This window comes from Pseudonaja textilis, chromosome 1 (assembly GCF_049901715.1).
Source record: "Pseudonaja textilis isolate UNSWEBS1 chromosome 1, rPseTex1.2, whole genome shotgun sequence".
Taxonomy (NCBI): domain Eukaryota; kingdom Metazoa; phylum Chordata; class Lepidosauria; order Squamata; family Elapidae; genus Pseudonaja; species Pseudonaja textilis.
The window spans coordinates 93,243,543-93,268,826 of NC_141990.1; the positions used below are offsets into that span (position 1 = coordinate 93,243,543).

General features: G+C 36.1%; 1 protein-coding gene across 5 annotated transcripts in view; it reads right to left on the minus strand.

The window, feature by feature from the left end:
• The window catches only part of NKAIN2 (sodium/potassium transporting ATPase interacting 2), a 572,383-nt gene that overhangs the window by 260,552 nt on the left and 286,547 nt on the right, over positions 1-25,284 (minus strand). For all 5 annotated transcript variants that reach the window (XM_087941701.1, XM_087941688.1, XM_087941704.1 and 2 more), the window contains exon 3: positions 610-690. In XM_087941701.1, the coding sequence (XP_087797827.1) occupies positions 610-690 (81 nt within the window). The remainder of the gene's footprint in view (positions 1-609; positions 691-25,284) is intronic.

Below are 25,284 nucleotides of genomic sequence, written 5' to 3' on the forward strand. Positions count from 1 at the left end.
ATGAACACCACCTTATTCAGAATAAAGATGGCATAAAAATAATACATAAAAAGATAGGGTTTTTTTGCACTCTTGCCCAAGATGTGTGGAAGTATGTGTATGGAAGTAAAGATGCTGAAATCACTTAAAAGTATAAACAAAATAATTCAATCTTTCGATATATTGCTAAAAAGGAAACAAAATTACAAAACATTTGCTGTGCCAGTTATCTTGTCCTTTTTTCACTAATTAGCAAAATTATTTTGAATATGCATACTTCTATACCAAATCCACAACTCAATGAACAAGAAAAAGGCAACAATATGCATCATATTTAAAAGCATCTGACCAGTTATGATATTCCCAAGTATGAAATTAACATTATATAAATTAGTCTTTGGAAATCTTAGCCCATTTACTATCCTCATTAGAAGTTGTCCTCCTAGATGTATATTTTATACTGATAATATTTTGTCAGTGATTTAAGGCATGCACTGCTGAGGCAACCTTGATAGTCCTCATTTCCAAGGTTACTAAAGAAATGAGCAGATTTTAAGTATATAAGAGCAAATGTCTTTAAAACCGGAGAGGTAAACATCAGATGATTTAGCTTATCAGGCAGTGAATTACCTTTGATAGGTCTCCAGCTTCCAAGTAGAAGCAGATAACAAATATGTTCCATGTAACCCAGAGGATTAGCCAGACAGCATACTGTAGAGAAGAAAAAGAAAAAAAACATGATTATTTTTTAATATCATTTAGGCTGAAACAATTCTGAAAAAACAAAAATGAAAATGCAGACACAGGCATGCATACACAATATGCAATCATTTTGTTATATGAAAGAGGTTTTACTTACTTTCCCAAATAAAGACAAAATGAGTGGCTTGTCATTTCACATTTACTCCATATAATAATATGATAAGAGTGCTAGTCCGCAATGAATGATAATTTATTCAGCAACCAATCAAACATACAGCAGTGTTATACAACTTGTACTTATGCCTGAAGTTATGGCCACAATAATGCTCTCATGGTCACGTGATAAAATCTGAGCACTTGGCAGCCCCTTGACACAACTTCAGAGGCACTTCAACTCCCACCTCTTGCATATCTTCCCCCATCTCTGCCCTTTTGGCCACTCTGTACAGTGGCACTTCTGGGGGATGGGACGACAGTGGTAGTACTGGGGTTAATTGTCCCCTTCCATGAGCCCCTACTTCAACTCAAGCACTGCTGATGTCACCACCATCACGAAGAGGATCACCTCAAGCCCCATACTGTGGCCAAACACCCCAATGCCACATTGCAAAGCACTGCTGCCCTGTCATCCATAGGTCCTGCTGTCCCCACCAAATCTTCACCATCTTCATATAGGAGAGGCTTCATATAGATGTAAAACAGATGGAGAGAGGGAGTTGAGCTCTATAGCACCTGACAAAAGAATGGAGCACTTCCCCTGTATCCAGCCAACACTGACTAGATTTGGCCAGGAAGGAAGGGAACCGTCACAAAAGGGTGCTCTCAGTTTCCAATTCTTGTAGGTGATCCAGAAGGATTCTGTAGTTGACGGTACCAAAAGCTGCTGAGAAACCAAGAAGCACCAAGATAGGTACCATTTCTATCCCATCTCCACAGTTTACCCTCAAGTTAAAGCAACACTATCTCTGTATGAATCCTTGCATGAATGAAATGGGTCTCTGTGTCACATGCATATTCATACTCAGTCTTTGCCAATGTGCATAAATTCATAAATGATGCACAAATATGCATAAGTTCAGTTTTACCCCAAGATGCTCACATTCTTCCATGAAACCTCAGATTTGCAAATGAGGGACAACTTTGCAAGCCAAAATTTTATTAGTCACAGCTACCATTAAGAAAGATAAGCTACGTACTGATAATTCTGGTAATTCTCAAAGAATAAATAATAATGTCATGCTAATCTGCCTCAACTCCACGATAACTAAATTAATTATATAAGACCATTACGTTACTAATATCAAAATTGTTTCCAAGCAAATCAAAACACAACTTTACAGTTATATGGTCTCATTTTATCATTTCATAAGCCTGCTTAGTTGTTTCAACCATGTAAATCAGTGATTCTGTTTTATTTGTTAAAGGTAATTATATCTCAATTATCCACAGTGCTTGGCAACCAGCACTGTAAAAATATGTTTTTACAATGATTGCATCCTCCCAGTCATCTGATCTCCATTTGCAACCTTTCCTGCCAGCTTTTATCAACCAATGTCAATGGAGAGATTCAGATTCATTTAACAACACATCTTAACAGATAACAAATAATCAGAGTTGGAAGGGATCTTGTAAGTTATCTAGTCCAACCCTCCCCACCCAAGCGGGAGACCCTACACCATTTCTGACAAATGGCAGTCCAATCTCTTCTTGAAAGCCCCAAGTGATGGCGCTCCCACAACTTCCGAGGTCAAGGTGTTCCATTGGTTGATCGTTCTCACTGTCAGAAAGTTTCTCCTTATTTCCCGGTTAAATCTCTCCTTGTTCAGTTTCTATCCATTATTCCTTGTCTGGCCTACAGGCACTTTAGAAAATAGCTTGACCCCTTCCTCCCTGTGGCAGCCCCTCAAATATTGGAAGACCGCTATAATGTCTCCCCTGGTCCTTCTCTTTACTAGACTAGCCAAGCCCAGTTCCTGCAACCGTTCACTGTATATTTTAGCCTCCAGTCCCCTAATCATCCTGGTTGCTCTTCTCTGTACTTTTCCTAGAGTCTCAACATCTTTTTTATAATGCGGTGAACAAAACTGGATGCAGTATTCTAGGTGTGGTCTTACTAAGGCTTTATAGAGTGGTATTAGTACTTCCCTTGATCTTGATTATATCCCTCTGTTAATACAACTTAGGATTGCATTAGCTTTTTTGGCTGCTGCTGCATACTGCTGGCCCATATTTAGCTGGTTATCCACTAAGACTCCAAGATCCCTCTCACAGTTACTGCTGTTGAGCCTGGTTTCACCCAGTCTATATGTGTACTTTTGGTTTTTCTTGCCTAAGTGTAGGATTTTACTTTTCTCTACATTGAATTTCATTTTGTTAGATACAGCCCAGTGTTCTAGTCTGTCAAGATCCATCTGGATCTTGAGCCTATGTTCTTGGGTGTTAGCTATTCCTGCCAGCTTAGTATCATCTGCAAATTTGGTAAATTCTCCTTCTATTCCCTCATCTAAGTTATTAATGAAGATATTGAAGAGTACTTGGCCTAAGACGGAACCTTGTGGCACCCCACTGCTTACTTCCCTCCATGTAGACTTAGACCCATTAAGGACTACTCGTTGAGTATGGTTTGCCAGCCAGTTGCAAGTCCATCTCGTGGTGGTGCTATCTATTCCACGTTTTTCTAGCTTACTAAGAAGTAGGTTGTGATCTACTTTGTCGAATGCCTTGCTGAAATCTAAATATATTATGTCCACAGTATTTTGCTGGTCTAGTAATTTAGTCAGTGTTGAAGAATGAAATAAGATTGGTTTGGCATGATCTGTTCTTAACAAACCCGTGCTGACTGCTTGTTATTACTTTACTTGTTTCTAGATGTTGGCAGATCTGTTTTTTTATTATCTTTTCCAGTATCTTCCTGGGTATTGATGTTAGGCTGATTGGTCTATAGTTTCCTGGGTCTGTTCCCCCCCACTTTTTTTTTTTGAAGATGGGAACCACATCAGCTCTTTCCCAGTCCTCTGGTAGTTCCCCAGTGCTCCAGGATTTTTGAAAGATATGGTGCAGTGGTTCTGAGATGACCTCTGCCAGCTCCTTTAAAACTCTGGGATGTAATCCATCAGGCCCAGGTGATTGGTTTTCATCAAAATCAGACAGGTGTTCTCTTACTATTTTTTTTGCTTATTTAAACTTTTATTTCTGGTCTATCTTTTACAGTTATGTTTTTGGTGGGTTGAGCTATAGTTTCTTTTTTCTTTTCTTGCTTTCTAGCTAATCTAAAAGCAGAGCTGAACCTTCCTTAGGACTGAAGATTCTATTTTTCTGTGCAGACTCAGGTAGCAGTTGCAGAATCATAGATCTCTAAAGTGAATCTGTGATTCTGTGAGCAACTCAAAATGCCTGCCTGCTTTGCCTGCTTTGGGGTAAAAGTTGCTCTTTTTTAATAAAAAAATCAATATTTACATACATGGTGTGTTGTAAGTTAATTTTGTGAGTTTGCTTGCTAGCAAATTTTATGTGACAGACTCAGGTAGCCGACTGAAGAAAGATAGATCTCTAAGTGAATCTGTGATTCTGTGAGCAACTCAATCTGCCTGCCTGCTTTGCCTGATTTGGGGTAAAAGTTGCTCTTTTTTATTAAAAAAAAATCAATATTTACTTAAATATTTATAATATTTACATACAAGCCATGCCCAGCCAGTCACATGACTCCCAGGCCACACCCACAACTTAGGCCACACCCACATAACTGGTTAAGAAATTTGAATCCCACCCCTGTTTGGCTGAAAAAGGATTTAACAGGCCACACTGTAAAACTTGGCAAAAATCCGATTGGGTCCCTAAAGTAAAAGGCACTGACAGGATGAGAGAAAGTGTTAACTTCAAGAATGCAAGAGGAGTGCATAAGATACAACATAAGATGACAACAGATACAAACTCAATGTAAACCTCTCCAAATTTGATTGTAGAAAGTATGACTTCAGCAACAGAGTGATCAATGCCTGATGCACTACCTGTCAATGCACTACCTGACTCTGTTACATCTCTAACCCCCATTCCTTTAACTTCAAACTATCCACTATTGACCTCACCCCATTCCTGAGAGGTCTGTAAGGGGTGTGCATAAGTGCACCATTGTGCCTACCATCCCTGTCCTATTGTCCCCATTTATTTGTACCTATTTCCTATATCCTTACTCATGTTTATACTTATACCTATTATCTTGTAAGCAATTGACAAATCAAATAAATCAAATAAAAATACAATAAAGATAGCTGAGAATGGTTAGTGGTTAGTGGCAGGTGACAGTTAGAAAAACCATTAAAATAGAATTAAAAATCCACTTGCTTAAGTTAAGGCTCTGTTGTACAAGGAAGAGTGATCTTATCTAGCTCACTCCTTCCAGAATATTTTAATAAGCATAAACTTTACCCAATGAACAAAGGTAATTTGGTCACCTGTGTTAACAGTAATTATTTATTATATTAATGCTGATTAACTGCAGTTATAATCTAACCAACCAAATTGAATATTTGTATGCATCATTCCCTGGAGAGGATATATGGTATAACTTCTCCCTCCTCCAGGTATTGGCTATTAGTCTTTGGTACTGTATTGGTTAATAAATAAATTCATACTTCAATTTAAGTATATCTTGGCTTCCATTTAAATATGCCCTTGGTAGGAAGTATTCTACCTCAAAAACCAACTCCAAATCATAGGTTCTGAGTATGATTTCAACAAATTACAGTTGGGATTACCTTGTTGACACTTTCAAAGCAGCACTAAATTGTAATTATTCCAAAAAAAGTCTACTCTTTTCCTTGTGGCTACTCTGGAAAATGAGTGATGTTGGTAAAATGTGCTAATATCTCTGCTCCTTGCTTGTCACAATAAATTCATGTCACTAAATAAATAATAAATTCAATAAATAAATTCATGGCCCATCAAAAATGTGCTACCCTACAAGTGGCAGTTCTGTAAATTCTGCTTTGAGCCATAATGTTTGTAAGTATTTTTCCAAAGCCAATTTTAAATTCCTGGCAAATTTTCCTTTCTTTTTCTCAAGAGGAAAAATCTATACACAGCTGAATTTTCCTTTAATCATTACAACTTTAATCATCTATAAATAAGAAACCCTGTGTGCTGATAGATGTAAGTACTAATTAAGTTAGATAATTAATTAATGCATGGACTGTTTCAGGCAGGTGTGCAAAGGTGCTTTGCTGTAAGAACAGTAATTAAAGCTGTTCCTAAGCATACAGCATTTCTTCCAAGTTTGTCTTATCTTCTTTGGAAGATAGGTCAATATTATTATCAACGTATTGATGATATGTTGGTGAAGGGATTGGATTGGAAAATAATTAACTCACCTAAAGCCAGCTAATGGTTTGAATCAAAAACTTCCTAGTTCACAGTAATCACAAAATGTGACTGTACTAGATCCTAACTGTTGCCTTGTATTATGTGATTGCTGGTTACAATTATCTTCAAAATCAAAGCCTCATTACAAAAACTTAAAATATTGTAATTGTTTCAAATTTGTCAGGCTATATAACCTCCAGGTTACAGCCATTTAAATACCTCTTTGGGTTCATGCCTGAACTAATCAATGTGGCAATGCAGCATAGAAGGTCTGTAGCAAGATAAGGAAACAAATCCCATACCATATCCTATTTCTATTTACTGCTGCATTTTATGAGAGAGTTTCAAATTGTGAAAACCTGCCCTCCTGTTTTGTGGGAATAGTTAAGAGAACTACATAATCTAGCAGTAACCACGACACAAATTACAAGAGTCAAAAATCAATAAGGTCTTTATAACAATGTAAAATTAAGATTGCCGGGCTCCACCCCCAAGAGGGTATGTCATACCTTTCAGAGACACACAGAAGAGAGAAATTCAGTAGGTGTGTTGATTAAAAGTGGGAGAAACAGGATTTAGATTTTTATTAAAAGTCTTGGGCTATATAGAAACATAAGTAGATACACTTTATGGATGGGACCACAGTGATGTCATGGTACCTTCAAAGGATGCATAAATTAATGGGTTTTGTGGATAGATTCACCACACGTATTCTTTCTTGCACCTGATTAATTTGTGGAGAGAGAATATTGGTTGTAAGGAAACAGTCATGTTTAACACTAGGAGGGGAATATTTAAACTAATGTCTAGAGATCTCAAAGTTAATTTCTTGGTGGGAGGAGGTAATGGGTATTTCAAATAAAACAAGCTCTAAGAGTTTCCTATAAGATCAGCAACATAGCTACAGTTTATCTGCAAAGACAGGTGACTGAAAATAGCCATGCTGATACAGATAATCTCAACTTTTGTCCATAAGGAGCTGCAGTGGCACAGTGGTTAGAGTGCAGTACTGCAGGCTAGTTCTGTTGACTGCCAGCTGATCGAATCTCACCAAGCTCAAGATTGACTCAGCCTTCCATCCTTCCAAGGTGGGTAAAATGAGGACCCCAAATTGTTGGGGGAATATGCTGACTCAATAAAACCGCTTGAGGTGACTGTCAAGCACTGTGAAGCAATATATGTCTAAGTGCTATTGCTATTACTATAATTGAGCCCAGAATTATAGGTCTGATCATGCCAGTTGCTAAGTGAGTCACCATGTGATTGTGCCCAATTTCATAACCTTTTTTTGTAGTGGTTATTAAGCAATTCCATAATACCCAATGAGTGTTTTTTTCTTAGAAATCAAAAGTAAATGCCAGTTCCCCACACAATAATGATAATAATAGTAATACTAGTAATAATATGGTCATGGGACTTCAGGGTTCTGCCAATGTCTACAAATGCAGGCTGGTTGACAATTGCCCAAAATGCAGTCAAGTGACCATGGAAGGGTGACAGCCACCAGAATTTTGAAACTGGAATGTAAGTACAGTTAGTCCTTGACTTGCAACCATTCATTTAGCAACCATTTAAAATGGCACCATAAAAGGGACTTACAACTAGTCATCACACTTACAACTGTCCCAGCGCCCTCATTGTCACATGATCAAAATTCAGGCTCTTGGCAACTGGTATGTATGTATGATTGTTGCAGCATCCTGGGGTCACATGATCGCTGTTGGTGATCTTTCCAGCTGGCTTCGAACAACCAAAGTCAATTGGAGGGAAAATGGATTTGCTTAATGACTGCATGATTCACTTAGCAACTGCAATGATTTGCTTAATAACTGTTGCAAAAAAACAAAAGATTGTAAAATCAGCCGCTGTTTACTTAACAACCACCTTAGAAATGTTGGTCCCAGTTGTGGTTGTAATTTATAAGAACCTGTAGCTTTGAGGAGGTCTGTTGTAATTTTGAACAGTCTCTAAGGGATCAGTTATTAAAGACTATCTGTACCAAACACACCAACTCTGTCTTTTTCTATATGCATCATGTCACATGCCAGTAGTTCAGGAGTAGAATTTGTCTTGCAATACTGCAAAATTATTTGCCTTCTGCATCCCACAGACATTCATACCTGGAGAACAATCCCTTCAACCTTTGGTAGAATGAATACTTTCCCTTGACATTAAATATAAAGAGAGGATTTCTTTCTTCTGCTCTACCTATTGTTCCTTTGTCTACATCTTTTTTTTAAAAGCTTCTTCCTTTTCTTTACACCTACTGTTCCTGTGTGTTTCTCTTTGCCGTGTGGTGTCTTAATAAAACTGACACTATTTTAAACAGATCATTTGGTTGCCAGATTCTGTTTTCAGGGATTGTAAATGTGTCTCCAAAGGCAAAGGTGTCCCCAGGTGTGATACCAGGTAATGGGATTTGAAGTGTCTTTTAGTTTTTCCAATAGCAGAAACAGAAGGTTAGTTGGAATACTTACAACAGTATGATATGGTATCAGGATATCAGATTAAAATAGCCCCAAAGATCACATGGAAACAATCTGAAGAAAAGCTACATCTGCAGCAAATAACAGGTCTTAGTAATACTGTTAAACTAATTAGATATCTAGAGATTTATTCAACTTTATTCCTAACCTTTGTGCTCCTCTCTAAAGGCAGTAAGACTATTTAAAGCAGGAGTTCTGGTTTGCAGGGCTTCGGCGGCAGGCAGGAATCCACAATCGTGTGCGGTTTCTGCCTGGGCTCATCGCTGGAGTGCCCCGAGCCAGCTGGCTTCGGGGCTAAGCCACCCTGTAGAGAGCAGGGTCGAGGGGAGCTTCATCTCTTCTCCTCGGCTGGTCAAATTCCCTTTCCTGAAGGCGGTAGAGCAGCGGTCAGAGATGGCCGCCTCAAACACACACTCGACTGGAAAAGAAAGTGCAGGAGGAAGTTAAGAAGTGAAAGTTTTGGCTGACCGGGATAAAAAGCAACAACTAAGGTACCCTGGAATTTAAATTTTATAAAAGATAATATCGCTCCCAAAGAAGAGTCGGAAGCAGCGAATGAAAGTGAAAAGGGAAAGTTTTTTTTCCTTCTCTCTCCTTCCTTACATTGACAATGAAGAGAGCTGAATAAGAAATCAGAAAAATCTGCTTTGGCACTAATAGGCATTAAGCTGAAAATATAATTAATTGCCAAAGGGACAACAAAGATTTCTGGACACTAAAAAATCCTTTTTTTATAAGCAGGAAGGGGGAGGAAAAGAATAAGGGCAAGATCTGGAAGGAGGAGACTGCCTGGACTTCAAAAGAATCTAAAATTAAATCTCAATACGACTTCTAAAAGATACATTTTAACTGGAACTTTGTAACCAAATAGTAACCCCAGGAAGAGAAAGTGAGAAAAGAAGAAAGTGTAAAAGAAACAATTTGTGTGTATTTGGATTGCTTGGTGACTTTTGGATTTTGGGATATTATATTTGAATGACTAAAAACAATTGGGTGGTTGTTTAAAAAATTCTACAATGGCATTACCCTTGGATGAATTGAAAATGGAATTTAAAAAATATAAAGAAGAGGTACAAGAAGGAAAGGGCTCCTTTGGCTCTGTTTTTCAATTCTTAGAAATGGCGATCTGTAACTACAAGAAACTACAAGAAAAGACTGTGCAACAAGAAGATTGGGACCAAGAAGAAGCCATCTTTAATGAACAAGTAACTTTATCTAGGGAGGAAAGGGGGGGAAAGAGAATGGAGAATTTAAGACTAAAAATAACAGCCAAAAAAGGGAAAAATAATTTGAAAAGTGGATATAATGTTGGAAAGCAACAGAAAAGGGGAATACAGAAGAGGGAAATGGTGGTGTAGAGACAGGGGGCTACAAAGGGGAGAGAAAAGAAGAAAGGGAACAAGGAAAGGAAAAGAAGTTACAAAGGTTTGGAGCAAGATGTAAAGAAACAGGACTTATTCAGAGATAATGGGTGAAAATTTAACTGAAAAAGAGATTCTGTGAAGGTACATAAGATTGCATTGTTATATTTGTAACAGAAATAATCTTAGAAAATTGGGAAACAACATATGATTAAAAAGAGGGATAAAATAGTCAGTGTAACTTAATGAAACTTTTGTGAACAAAATGAATGAAATAAAATAAATGAGAGAATTGAATTAAGAAGGAACGGGAACATTTTAATTACTCAATGTTTTAACTATGGAAAGTTTATAAGTGTTCCTGTAGGAATATGATATCTATCTGAAAAGTAATGTGTAAAATGTTAAGGTTTAAATGATTAATGATAGAATTGAATTGGAATGGATTGTTGTTTTAATTATATTATACATTTATAATTTTTTCTTTTTTTAAAATACAGTGTGTAGCTTTAGAGTGTACCAAGCAGAATCCGAATGGAAGTTATGTATTGTATTAAGTGTTATAATTTTAGGGGAAAGATATAAAGGCATCATACTCCAATCAGTGATTACAGTAGAAATTTTGTTTAATGAGAAAAGATAGTAGATAGTTGAAACAGGACAGACAAAGAATATAAATATAATGATTTGAATTGAGATGGAATAAATAAAATAAAATTAGGGAAGTTTAAAAAGGGGAGAAGCTATATAGAAAATGTAGAATATTAATAAGATATGAAATGGAATATAAAAATGAGCATGAACTTGAATTTGAGTCTGTATGAAGAGATGTAACCCGGGATCATGCCGCTTTCAAAAAAGATGTTTTATGTTTTATGTTTTGTTTGTTTATGTTCGTTCTTAAAAAATCAATAAAAATTTTCAAAAAAAAGACTATTTAAAGCAGTAAGAGCAAACAGGTGTACAACACTGTGTTTACTAAATATCCGCTAATAATAATAGATGGAATCCTGTTCTTTATTAGGTTGAAGCTAAGCTTTTTAACAGGGTTCTTCTTTAATCTAATGCCTTGAATTAGTATCCTGTGTAATAATCTGAATCAAAGTAGTCCACTCCAATACATCTGGGTTTACTTATTCCTAACACATCTGAGATGGTACTCTTCACTTATGCTTTAACAATTCCAGCTTTTCTTGTTTCACGCTTCTCATATCTCCTCTTTGAAAAGCAAGGAGCTTCTTTTTCAATATTGATAACATTGGTGACCAAACTTCCTTACAGCTTTTGTCTGTACATGACATCAGTAACCAGAGAAGTGCCTTCCAATCTGGCATCTCACAATCTGATATTCAAACAATCAAAAAATGGTAATTATGTTCATACAAGAGGTTACTTATTTATTTAGATGGCTTGATTGGGGTTACTTATTTTATGAGTAAGGCTATGTACCATAGAACAGTAATTCTGGCCTGTTGTCAAAATTAAACTAATTTTAATTAATTAAAAACAATCATACCAGAAGTTCCTACTTTAGTGTAATCTTGTGTGACAACCACTGATTCGACACAACAGTGTCTACTAAAGCATCTGATAAATTGACCCCATGCTAAATTGTTCAAAAAAAGCCTTTCCTGATATAATACCATTATAGAATGGCTCAGCTGGTAGAAGCTCAATTGTGCATATATAATTCCAAAGGACATTAACAAGAAAAATTTAGTTATTAGATAATTTCTAATTTTCATGATTGAAGATACCAGAGATGGAATATTTAAAAAAAATAAAGAGTCTCCACAAAGAGGAATAATTAATTATCATACACGTATAAAACTGAGGTCTGTGCCCAAGGAATGGGAAAAAGAAAGAGGAAAAAAAGAAGTACAAAAAGTTTGTGAGTAAGATAAACTGTCTCTAAAGTAGATAGATCAGGGGTGGGATTCAAATTTTTTAACAACCAGTTCTCTGGGCGTGGCTAAATTGGTGGGCGTGGTTTGGTGGTCATGGGCTGGGCATGGCCAACTCAATATCACGTGTATCGAGGCACGAATCTCCTTGCCTGGCCTCTCATGAATGTGGGGATGCTGCAACAGTTGTAAGTGTGAAAAATGGTCATAAGTCACTTTTTTCAGTGCCATTGTAACTTTGAATGGTCACTCCACACAAGCAAAGTACCAGCAAAGGAGGGGGAAAAAAGTCCAGAGAAGTTCCTGAGACAGGAAGTCTAGTCCTGCGAAGAATGTAATAAGGGTTAACAGAGAGGCAGTTTCTGTAAGCAACACCAGAATGTTTCTTTCCTGCCTTCCTTACAGGATTAGGCCAGTAATTTCTTCTAACAACTGGTTCTTCGAACTGCTTAGAGCAGGCTTGTCCTGCGGCCCAGGTCACCTTGTAATGCGGCCCAGTGCCCACCCCAACCTTCGTGCCAGAGCCAGCGAGGAGGAGGAGGAGGAGAGGCAGGCGCGAGGCGAGCACCACGCCAAGCAGCAACAGAAAAGGCGGGCGCTGTCAGAGCGCCACCTCCTGCTGTTGCCACTGCTGCCGCTGCTGCCCCCACCGGCACTGCCGCTTCTGCCCCTGCTGCCGCTTCTGCCCCCGCTGCTGCCCCCCCCGCCGCTTCTGCCCCCGCCGCCGCTTCTGCCCCCACCGCTGCTGCTGCTTCTGCCCCCCCGTCGCTGCCGCTTTTGCCTCCGCCGCCGCCCCCGCTGCTTCTGCCTTCCAGTCCTGCCTCATCCAGCTGGGCCATTTGCAGGAGGAGAGGTAGGCGCGAGGCGGGCGAGCTTTCTTCCGCCCCCACCTCCGCAAAATTTGGCTGGAAAATAAACCATGATAAACCGTGATAAAAAATAAATAATTTTTAATAAATAATTAATAATAAATAATAAAAACATCTCACTAATTTCATTTCCAAATAAATGTAATATGTTAACTATGTTTTCTATGGTTTTTTTGGATGATCAGGTATCGTTACTGTTATTTTATTTTATGTGCGGCCCAAACCAAATTTTCATCTTCTAATGTGGCCCAGGGAAGGTGAAAGGTTGGACACCCCTGGCTTAGAGTGTTAACAGCCAGTTCTAGCAAATAGGTGCAAACTGGTAGAATCCCACCTCTGAGATAGATATGAGAGAGAGAGAGAGAGAGACAGAGACAGAGAAACAGAGAGAGATAAATTCATAATAAAAGGACAAAGAGGCAGCCAAGGTGATCTCCTTACAAATATAAACAATGAACCTATAATAAAATGAAATTCAATATCTTATTCATGGAGGTATTACTTGCGATTTTGCAAAATGTGAATGTTTTACCATGAAAAAGTCACCCTTAAAATTTTCTTTCAAATGTAAAACCAACAGTTTGCAAGATACCCAGTGCTAAGAAGATAAAGCACGAGAGTTCCAATGAACTTCCGTTTACAAGGGATTTGATATATCAACACTGCTCAGCAGGAAGCTGTAGAAGATTTTAAGACTAGGCTTAGTCAATTATTCAGTCAATTTAATATTGATTGAATAATATTCCATCAGTTGTAATTTTGGTAGCAGCTCAACCTGAGTAAGTGTCTGTCTGAGATTTCAGCAGATGAGATTCACATTAATCCTTTATTTTCTATTTTAGTTTGTACCTAGAGTCTACTGTAAAACATCTCCATTGGTGTGGATTTCTTTTCAGTTCTTTGAAAATTTAATCCACAGCAAAGCTGGCATTCTTTCAGCTACAGCTTAGGCACTGGCTGGGAATGTTGCCATCAGCATTTATACTTGATGCCCATACATTGTCTTTTGGCTCTGCACACACACAGGTCCATCTGTTGCAATGGCCTCATGCCACTTCTAAGTTAGCTAGAGTATGAGATTGGGCTTTAGTACCAAGAAATCTTTGATAGGCAGGTTCCCAAACCTTGTGCCTTCTTTGCAAGAAGTAGCTTTTATCTGAAACGTTGATATACCATTAGTCTCTTCATATTGTTAACAACTGTATGGGCAAAATTATTTTACACAATAAAAGAAAAATCTGAATGAAGGTAAGAATGTAAACCTGGTGATTTCAACTATCAACTTATAAAAGACACAGGAAATTGGAAATAGGACAAAGAAAAAATATATAGAGTATATCAACAGATTATTAAGATTTGCTGACCCAGGAAGCTATTAACAGCATAAAACAGCTGCAGAATCTATTTGCTGCTTATTTCTGAATAGGCTTATTTCAATTGGAATTACTTAGTATTTAAATAACTGAGGTATATGTTATGTATCCTTTGCTTCAACTCAGATAGATTTCTAGATTTCATGCCATCCGTGATTGAATGGGGCAATTTCTTAAAAAATGGCTATAAATTAATGGAAACTAATCATTCTTTCCCATATGCCCTTCAAAAAAATAAGAGTATGGGTAAAGGATAAAACCCTATGCCTTATCTTAAGACAAGAATTAGAAACAGAATTATTTAACAGTAGGTACTATAGAGTAACAGTACCCTGTCTACTATTGTTGTTTTATTAAATACTTAATAAATACTTAATAAAACAATCAATTTTAAAACTACATTTTAAATAGAAAGGATTAAAATAATGGATAAAACCCCAAACTTCAGTAAGTGAGTTTTAATTCCATAGATCTTCCAAAGATTACCAATATGGTATATGCCGCATTGAAAGTCATCAGCCAGCAACATATCAACTCTCAGAGCACTGCAGTTCTGTCATAACTCACTTCTAATTTCAGTCTCCACTCTGCCTGAATAAGCTGGCTGACAGTGTCATGTTCATATTTGCCCACAACTTCCTATAGGGTCAGAATCCTTGGTTTGAAAACTCCAGCTTTAAATAATTATAAGACCATGTTGTCAGTGTTAAACAGAAATCCTGTTCATGTTAACAATCACAACTATTATATCAGGTGCAAAAGACCAAGGTCACATATTAAGTTCCAATTAAACTGATTTATTGCTCATACCTATGCACAGAAATCTAATCAACTAATGATTTGCACAGTTTGGTGGTAGATAAGGGTTAACAGAATTCAAGAGGGGTTGGACTTAATGTGCTTATGGCAACGTACAGATTCTAAGCTGATCCCTCTTTTGACTCTGCACCCAAGCGCTGCGACTTCTTCTCTTACATCATGCTTCTGAACATAATATATCACTACCAAAATATTAAAGAGATTTTGCAGATTTGTTAAGAATTCAGAAATAAAATAAACAGCACAAAATTAAATTAAATAGGTAGTCCTTGACTTACGATAGTTCATTTAGTGACTTTTTGAAATTACAAGGGCACTGAAAGAAGTGACTGATGAGCACTTTTCACACATAAAACTGTGGCAACAGATCAAAATTTAGACATCTGGCAACTGACTCACAGTTGCAGTGTCATTGGCTCATATGATTACTTTTTGTGGCCCTCTAACAAGCAAAGTCAATGGGAAGCCAGATTCACTTAACAACCATGTTAATAACTTAACAACTGTGGCAAGAAAGGTAATAAAATGGGGGTAGAATTCACTTATCAACTGTCTCACTTGCAAACATAAATTTTGGGCTGACTGCTGATTTTTGGGCTGACTGTTGATATCAATTCTAGATTTTGAATCCCACATTGATCATCCCTTCTATTATATTAGCAAGGAACCAATTCAAATGGTTGAGACTTAACTGATTAAATCCACAGGAAAGGTAATTTATTTCCAGCTCAAAATTATTTTCTTAAGGTAGAAGTTCAACAAACAAACACATTAAGCCCAAAGTTCAACAAAATCATTTTTGGTGTATCATTCATATTAACATCTTGAAGACTTATTTATGTTCCCAAAATCATGCAAATATTGAACAAAAATAGAACGTCTAACAGGTTGACAGTTTGGCAAGCCCAAATCATATGTCAGAAGCCTCTCAAATATACTACATATTTAGCATTAAAAACTGATACTAAACTCTTTTTAAGTGTCGGCTGGATTGTCCAATAAACATGACAGTATCTTACAAAGAATTAATCTCATTTTAAGGCTGTGAGAAACATATTAATCATTTATTATTCCCCATAATGTTTTGAGAATTTTCAACCAACTGTATACATTAATAGGAAGCTCAATTGAAACAATTTTGAAATATTTGAATCAACAAACTATTATCTTCTTGGGGATAATTATTCCAGTGTAACTTTAGAGAATAATTATTTCAGTATATTTAAAACTAATTATTCCGCTATATTAAAAGCATTTAAAATGTTTGTGATTCAACTGGATGTCTAGTAGACATTCCATTTGATTGAACAAGTGATAATCAAACATATATCCACAATTTTAGATGAATTATCTCAATAATTATCAAGATAACCAATGTATAATGCATAACTCATAATAACAATTTTTGTTCAGTTCCAACTATTTTTATATCCAAAATAGTGTTTGATTGCCTAATAAACAGGCTATTAGTTTCAAAACCAATTTGGATATAAGAGAGTATTCTTTTCTGTGATAATAAACTATCTAGGTTCACATACTGATAAAACATACAAGCAAAAAGGAGGCTTAGTGTAAATGTATATGGAGAGATTACATTAAGATTCTTTTCATATTGTCATTTTGTATAAGAAGCCTTGAGTGGTTTGATTCAATAATCCATTATAACAGCTAAAGTATTTTTAAAACCTAAGTACAGCATACTGAATTATCTGGTTCCCAATTAAGATATAGGATATATACATGTATGAAATCAACTATGATCTACATTAAATATTTTATGAAATCAAAAGAAATAACTGGGTACATTAAAACACACTTTGAATGATTTATCCACTATTATAAGCATCACAATATAATAAGTCATTATACAGGGGGAAAAAACTCTTTACTTAATTGCACTGGAAATAAAGCATAACCCAAAAGGAAGAGTGGAAAAGAGGAAAAGAAGACAGATAAAATAAATCCAACAATATAATGGATGAGGCTGCAATAAAGGAAACTGTTGCTATATTCTTTGTCACTTTCACATTTTGCTGACTTAGAATTTTGTTAGGCACTTTACAGATCTAATGAGCTCTCTGGCAGAAACTACTGAGATTAGATTGGATATGGCAGAAAGGGCAAAGATTGAAATATTTGGTCATGGAGAATTTGCATCAATGAACTCTAGGAAGGAAGATTGAATCGGTGTGTCCGCTCAATTGCCAAGGTTTTGATACATATCTTACCAAGAGAGGTAGGTGCTCATGCTGTTCTAATCCTCAAAAATAAAAGCTTGACTCTTTTTCTAATGCCTCCAAGCTGATTTTTTTTTTCATGAAAACTAATTTCACTTGGAGGAAACAGCAAACACATTTTATCCACATCAGTTCTGCACTCACAATGTCACATAGCTCAAGGAAAACAGTAATGGAATGCTGAATAAACAAACATTAGCCTACGTGAGACACCATTTATTTGTATATGGTATGTAAACATACATTACTATGCCCTGTTAAAATCTGAGATTACTTCTGCCCTATAACAGCAACACATTAAATGTGTGCTATTTTAATGTGCAAATCTATACAATGCCAAAAACTTAAACTGAATTAAAAATTGAAATGAGCTTCATTTATGTTATTATTGTGGTATACGTTTAATCTGCCTTGCATTTTTGTTGTTTTAGGAAAAGAACTGGCATTCATCACTAACACACATTTCTTTTCATTAACAAATATTTGCATGCTTGGAGAACCCAGAAGAATTCCAGTTAACTGAGAATTAGGTTGATGATTGATAGTCAATGAAAATATTTCTAAATATCAGTCTGGTCTAAAGTGCTAAAATTGGAAATCCCACTTTCAAGTTTTAAAAAAAGTCTATAATGAAGGGCAAGGCACAATACTTTTCCATACATCCTGCACATATCCAAATATTTGCCCATAATGAATTTGGCAAAAGCCAGTTTGGTGTAGCAGTTAAGGGGCCAGACTAGAAATCAGAAGACAGGAAGTTCTAGTCTCATTTTAGGCATAATCCCATCTGCATGATTTTTGACTAGTCACGCTCTTTTAGCCCTAGGAAGGAAGCAATGACCAATTACTTCTGAAAAACCTTGCCAGAATATCTGCAGGGATGTCTATACTAACTCGAAAGTACACAATACACAGACACAGACACCACAGAGAAGGGGATTCTTGTCAACTAGGATGTCTCCCTTAATCCTAAATATCAATCTTCTAAAAGAAGGTAAAAGAAGACTCCAACATATTATAAGAAAACCCATATGAATTCCATTCTAAAATATTATTAGATTTCATCTATAACCCAATTTTCTGTTTATGCATAGATATAAGTAATTGTTTGATGAATCCACCCACTTATAAAATATGTATTGTCTTTACATATAAAAATAGGGTTCCAAGAAAGTGTAAATAAAAAAATTGATTTAAGTTAGTGCACATACACACACACATAATATATTAATATTAAAAATGTCAATCCACGAGTCAAACTACAGGGATAAAACAATGTGTGCAGGTATATTCTAGCAGTGTATTTCAATATGAATAAGATGAATGTTTAATTATTCCACCTGAAAATTTAATTTTGCTGCTTGGAAATGATAACAATTCAATCATGTGTTATAATTTCAGTCTATGGTTATTTATTTTCCTCACCTTCCCTACTTACCAAAATTTTAAGTGCTTACATAAATAGTTGTTTTTTTTTTGTATGCAAAGAAGCATTAGAAGCCATCTGCAGTCATAGATCAGACTGAAATTCTCTAAGATAACAATAAACTCATACAACTACAGGCAAGCTCTCCGATTTTAGTGAATAAGTTTTCTGCTAGTGCTCATTATTTCCAAAGGGAAAATGGCACTGAGTAAATTGACAAGAAAAGAAAGTAAGTCAGTGAATATTTTTGAGATGATCATAACCTGTCGCTCTCTCTCTTTGCACATTTAATGTTTAATTATAGTTTCTTCAGTACTGCCATGAAGAACAAGATTCCAATTCTAAATGTTAGCATTTCCAGATAGAAATTATTTCCACTCTCCTCACAGACAGTCTCAAGGCATGCAAAACTGTCAGGAAGAAGCTATTTTGGGTAGATAGAGTAATAAATGTTTCTAGTGTAATTATGAATATTTCATTTTTACCTCATTAAGGTCAAAATGTGATCAATATCCTAGTCATATCATCCCAATCATCCCTCTTTCTGCTTCTTTTACCAAGGTAAAAAACACCCGAGATTTTTCAATATAAAATCCCATTTCACATCCTGTATTTATTTCTATGTCTACTTCTTATTTGTATTAACCTTATCAAGATATTGACTAATGAAGAAAATGAAAACAGTGGGGAAATGGGGAAGGAAAGAGAAGAGAAAGAAGTGTATGGTAAAGGGAAAAAAAGAAAGGAAAACATTGACTTCCAAGAGTAACATTATAATTTCAACTTTTTACTTTTACATGTTTAATATGCAACTAGCAAGTCAGTGATTTGAAGCCAAAAGGAGCATACAGAATTGGGATTCAGAATAATTTGAATGTTGCTCTTCTGCACTTCTTATGTTATGCCTTTATGTGACTATCCTTACAAATTCCTAAATCCTTAGGTTAGGATTAGGATTTGAGAAAATGAGACAAAAAGCCCCTGTATTTTTTGCGTATTTTTTATTTTTATTTACTTACAACTGCAAACCAATAAAAAAAAGTTTGAAAGGACACGGTAAGTCAAACCTGAAACACTCATAAAAAGAATGTCAAATTGACTTCTGCAAGTCATAGCTTTTGCTAAAAACCTGGAAACTTTTCTGATTCTTATACATATTTGGCTTTATAGAGGCAGTCTGTAATCGCTTGGTCAAAGAGATGGCTAATAATCAAGTTTATCAGTTTCAGGTTTCATAGGATAATGGATATTTTAGTAGTACATATTATGGATTCAACCTGTTTGTGGTTATCATATAGGAAGCTAATAAAACTGTTAGGTGTTATCTGTAGAGGATATAGGGAATGGCATTGAAGGACAGGAGGAAGATCTGCTATGAAGGAAATGGTCAGAGGAGAGGGATTTGAATCTCAGCCAAGAAAATAACATGAGAAAAATGTCTTGGATATGTCCCCGCTCTTGAGTAAAGTCAAGTTGATGGAGGGGGGAAATATATTCAGATTTGCAAGATTCTGTTACCGAAACCATTACAATAAAAGTAGTATTGACCTGTATGCCATTGGTTTCATATTCGGGTCAACTATTGGACTGACATTGTCATAATGGGTAGTGTGCCAATTTGCCCCCCCCCCCAAAGAACTTTATTCCTGTCATTTGATATGCCTAGCTACCAAATCCTGTTTAAGATCAACCAAAACATTGTCTGGGCAAAGGGATGATATAGCCAGGAGACTACATAACCCAACAGACTCAATTGATCTCCCCTTGAATGAGGTAAACCTATCTGGTAGACTGGGGCAGACCAGGAAACCAGTTTGCATGAAGATTCACTTGAGTTACATATACAAGTACTCCTTAAGTAATGACCATTTGTTCCATGACCATTTGAAGTTACAGCAGCAGTGAAAGAATGTCAATTACACCTGGTCCTTACAGTTACAATCATTTCAGCATCCCAGCAGTCATGTGATCAAAATTTGGGCATTTGACAACCCATCTGCATTTATGGCCTTGAGGACATTTAAACTCTTCTGTAAGATCACTGTTACAATTACTTCAAATATACACGGATATGTCTTGATATAGCAAAATTATTAATCTGAGAAGGAGGTAGTCACTGGATATTGCAGCTAATTTTCTTCAGTCTCAAATAATAGACTCAAAGGCTGCTCTTAAATCAAAGGCAATGTAAAAAGAATCTTTAGGAAAACTGGATTACCTCTTTATTAAGTATCACAGAATTGCACATGGAACCTTGGTAGAATATCCTGATCCATGTCCTGTCCATTTAGGGGCCAGAATGTTTTCTGGAACAAGACTAAATGTTTATAATAAAGAAATTTAGCATAGCTTACTGTTTTTTTGTCAAAGGTTGATTGGACAATCATTTGCTGGATTATGACCATCAGTTTTCTTGTATATTTGGAGAGTATTTGGTTAAAGCAGTAAAGTACAGCCCTTTTTTAAAAAATCTCAAACTAGAGTAAAGGCTAAATACAACAGGAATAATGAAAACATTTTTCTCATCTTAGGCATGTTATGAAAGCATTATAAGAAATTATCCATACTGAAAATATTACCACCAAGAAAACCTCAAAGTACATATAAATAAAATAAGGATTGAAGTATTGACGAAGCAAGAATTTTCTTGAACAAATTATTTCTTGCATTGCTAACCTAAGACACATCTATGCCCCATTTCCTTTCTTTAGATTGATTTAATCTTTTATGTGTGTGTATTCTTTTATTATAATAGGTTAGTAATGATAATATGAGCAGCGTTATCATTATTAACAGTAATGTGAAGTGTGCCCAATACCCAAAGGCCTTCCAGGCACATGTACATAATTAAGATACAGATAATATTCAATTAATTAAAAACTGAAGAAAAAAAGATTAGCCCGGGAAAAATCTCAAACTCAGAATTGCTGCCATACATATTACAGTATATTTGTGCCAATAAAGTCCCCAAGCACATAGGAAGCTGAGCATGAAATGCAAGTCTGCCTTTGAGCTGCCAGTGTCTCAAAGGGAGGGTATGCTTTGGGTATTGTACAGGTTGTGGTGTGGCACAGCTTAGTAAATTAAGATTTAGAGCAATTTTGTTCCATGATTTCATTTAATAAGGAAGAGAATGGAATGGAATAAGAGGCTATCCAAACCAGGTCCCATCACCTACACCTACATGCTACCACACTGCAAGAGTTGCATGGGTATTGTATACATGCATCATGTTTTATATTATTTCATATAAACAACTTTCTTCTATAAATGAATTCTGCTGAATTATTTACGTGTGTGCTGGTTGGATTGCTGCAAACTCTGACATGTATAAACTACATGGCAATGTTAATATATGTCAATAGTCTTAATGTGTCAGAACAATGATGGTACATCCTGAATTTCAAATTTGGTTATTAAATAAATTTCATCCTTATCTTCTCATTTTCTAGTAATAGATGAAACATGCAACAGTTAATTAATACATATCCAGAAATAACTTCATATTTGAGATTCAATTATTTCATGCTTTCCTTCTCACCCGTATCACATGAAGATATGAATGATTTTTCACAGATTTTCTTTCATGTAAGTGTAATTTCTCTAATGGTTTGTAAATATACAGTTTACAATATTCATTTAAAGAAATGAATATTCCAATTATAAGAATAAATATTACATTATTTTTAAAATAATTGTTGGCAAGATGAAATTGATTTAAATATATTTTATCTAGCAAATGTTCAAGTTTACTTTATTAATTAGCCCTTGGCTCATATCAAAGTGCAGAATTCCAGACACAAATTATTACTAATATCTGATAACAATTTAAGATGGAATTGGATAAAATACAATGCTAGCAAATGTGTTCTAATCTTGTAATCTCTGTAACTTATTCATAACACCTTATATATTGAATAATGTATAAAGAAATATCAAATATTTACTCTATGTTCAGACAAAATTATGGTCATTGCAATAGAAATGAAAACACATAACTGGAATATTGGAATTGGAATATTCTTTATTGGCCAAGTGTGATTGGCACACAAGGAATTTGTCTCAGGTGCATAAGCTGTCAGTGTACATATTGCACAAACAACATAGGGATGTCATAGATCATAAATCATAAAGTACAAGTAGCAAGTGATAAATCATAAGATACCAATAGGAAAAGGTAGTAGGAATGATGAGAAGATGAGAAAGATGAGAATAAGAATTGCAATACAGCCCTGCTACATGGGTAAATATCTGTAGGCGTAAGACAGTGCTTTGGGAGTTAGGTATTTAACAGACTGTTCTCATGGGGGAGAAAAATCTTTGTGTCCAGTTGTTTTGGTATGCAGTGCCCTGTAGCAGCACCTGATGGGGAGGAGTTGAAACAGTTTATGTCCAGGATGTGAGGGATCTGTAGATATTTTCACAGCCCTGTTTCTGGCTCTTGCAGTATACTAGTCCTCAATTAGTTGACTTTTTACCACAGCTAGTTTCTTAATTACAGGTAATCCTTGTGCAATGATTCTTTCGTACAACTGTTCACAGTTATAACAGTGAAGAAAAATAATTTTGCAATCTGTCCTTCCATTTTATGACCTACACAGGTGTGTAAATCAAAGGATAGCAGAAATAAGACTGTAAGCACAGTTGCTGTTTCATTTAGCACCTATTTCAAGTAACAACTGAGTTGCCAATTCCAATTGTGGTTACTAAACAAGGATTACATGTAGTAGCACTGCCTCTTATGCACAGCATGATATTTATTATGATACAAGTTGCAAAGAAAACTAACGCTATTTAGGAGAAAAATAATTCTTTTGTCAGGGTGGATGAAGTGCCATATTGGTAGCCATTTATAATGCAATATCTGCAAAGCTAACTGAACATCAGATGCTACAGCACTGAGATTCTTATTACTTTACATCTGATATTTATTATGTGCAGTATGGTTCCTCTGACAGGAATCTGTGTGGCCTTATCACTGTGCCTATGCATGGACAATAAACCATAAAACAAGTCTCTAGATAAATTGCACAATTTACAACTAAACTATGGAAATTGTAAGAAATTGGAATTTGGGGGCACTCTAACTGCTGTGTTTCACAATATGCATGTTTTTTATCTTGCTTTTCAATGTAAGCTGTAAAATATTTCTTTCCAGGGAATAGCACACATGACAACAAGCATGGTGTGAAAAAGTAATTTGCTGTTTTCCCTGCAGACCACTCGAAAGCTGAACAACTTGCTGAAACAGTCAGATAGAGAAGGATCAAAATGGCAAGATTTACAAGGAACTCAGTGCCTACATTCAAGGAAGGGAAAATGCAATAAAAGAATCCTTAAAGCAAAGTTTTAAAAAAGTCAGCCAGTACAAAGCAATGCAGCTGCAAAGATATTGTGACCAGAGTACATGTGTCTTACAGCATGATCTTTAAACTAAAAAGAGACAACTTACTTCTCCAAGAGAAAGGATATAAACCATGTTAAGGAGAAAAGAAAATATCACAGTGGAACTGCATGCAGATTATGTGTGTGTGCAGATTGTGAAAAAAGAACAGAGACAAATGCTTTGTCCAAACAATAAGCTCCAACTATTGTATATCTTCATGCATATGCCTACTTATATGTCAATCCATTTTATTTCTTTGTTAATCAGCAATGTTTGTAATTTTAAAAAGAATCTAATTATGCAGTTATGAAGATATTTTCCCTTCAACTGTACAATCCCAATTGTATTTTATCTCTCAACAATCATTTTTGCATTGATTCCAATTCCTTTTTTTTTCAGCTGAAAATTGTCATATTCAGAGAAGTGCAAACCTCACTTAGCATAATATAGCTTACACAGATTATCTACTGGATAAATAGTTAGCAATTATGGAGCTTGGGAAGACCAGGCGCCATCCTCCTGGGCTCCATTTTCAATGGAAGAGGGCTGCAGGACATCAAGTTGGCCATGCTCACCCTGGCCCATTCATTCTCCCCAAGGTGAAATACAACCCCGATGCAGCCCTCAATGAAATCAGCTTGACACCACTGCTCTAGCTAGTGGTCTCTGAGAATGAACATATACAAAATATATACTCTACCATGGCATTATATTTTTTCCTAACAAGGGTAAAAGAGCTAAGTTGCCCAATAGCTTCACAGTAGAAGAAAAGAGGATTTTACATGTAAGCTTAGGCATGATCTCTATTTCACAGCATCTTCTCTGGTTCACTGGGCATATCAATTCAACTAGGAGCAGCATGCACTGGAATCCAACCAACAAATATACTCCAGGAACTGAGCAATTGTCACGTGTTAGATTTCTTCTGCGAATTCAGAAAACATCTTTGGAATGTCACCTAGAAGGCCTCTAAAGTCCTCTGGAAAAGAAATCTAACACAATTCTTACTTGTTGAAGCCACCACACATTGTGCCTGGATTCTGTGCGAAGGAAGTTTCCATCACATTTTAAAGATCTTAGGGAATGTTCCTCTTAAGATAGAACACAGAACATGATACAATAGGGTTAGAAGGGATCTTGGAGGTCTTCTGAACCTCCTGCCCATGGCAGGATGCCCTATACCATTTCAGACAAAATGGTGGTTCAGTCAGGGGTGGGATTCAAATTTTTTAACAACCGGTTCTGTGGGTGTGGCTAGGTGGGTGTGACTATGTAGCTTCTTTTTTTTTACAGCACACTTCCCCATTTTTTTTTGCCTCCTGGGCCTCAGGCAAGCCTTCTTGGGGGGGTTGCTCCCAGGTGGCTTCCCTGGGCCCAGGGAGGC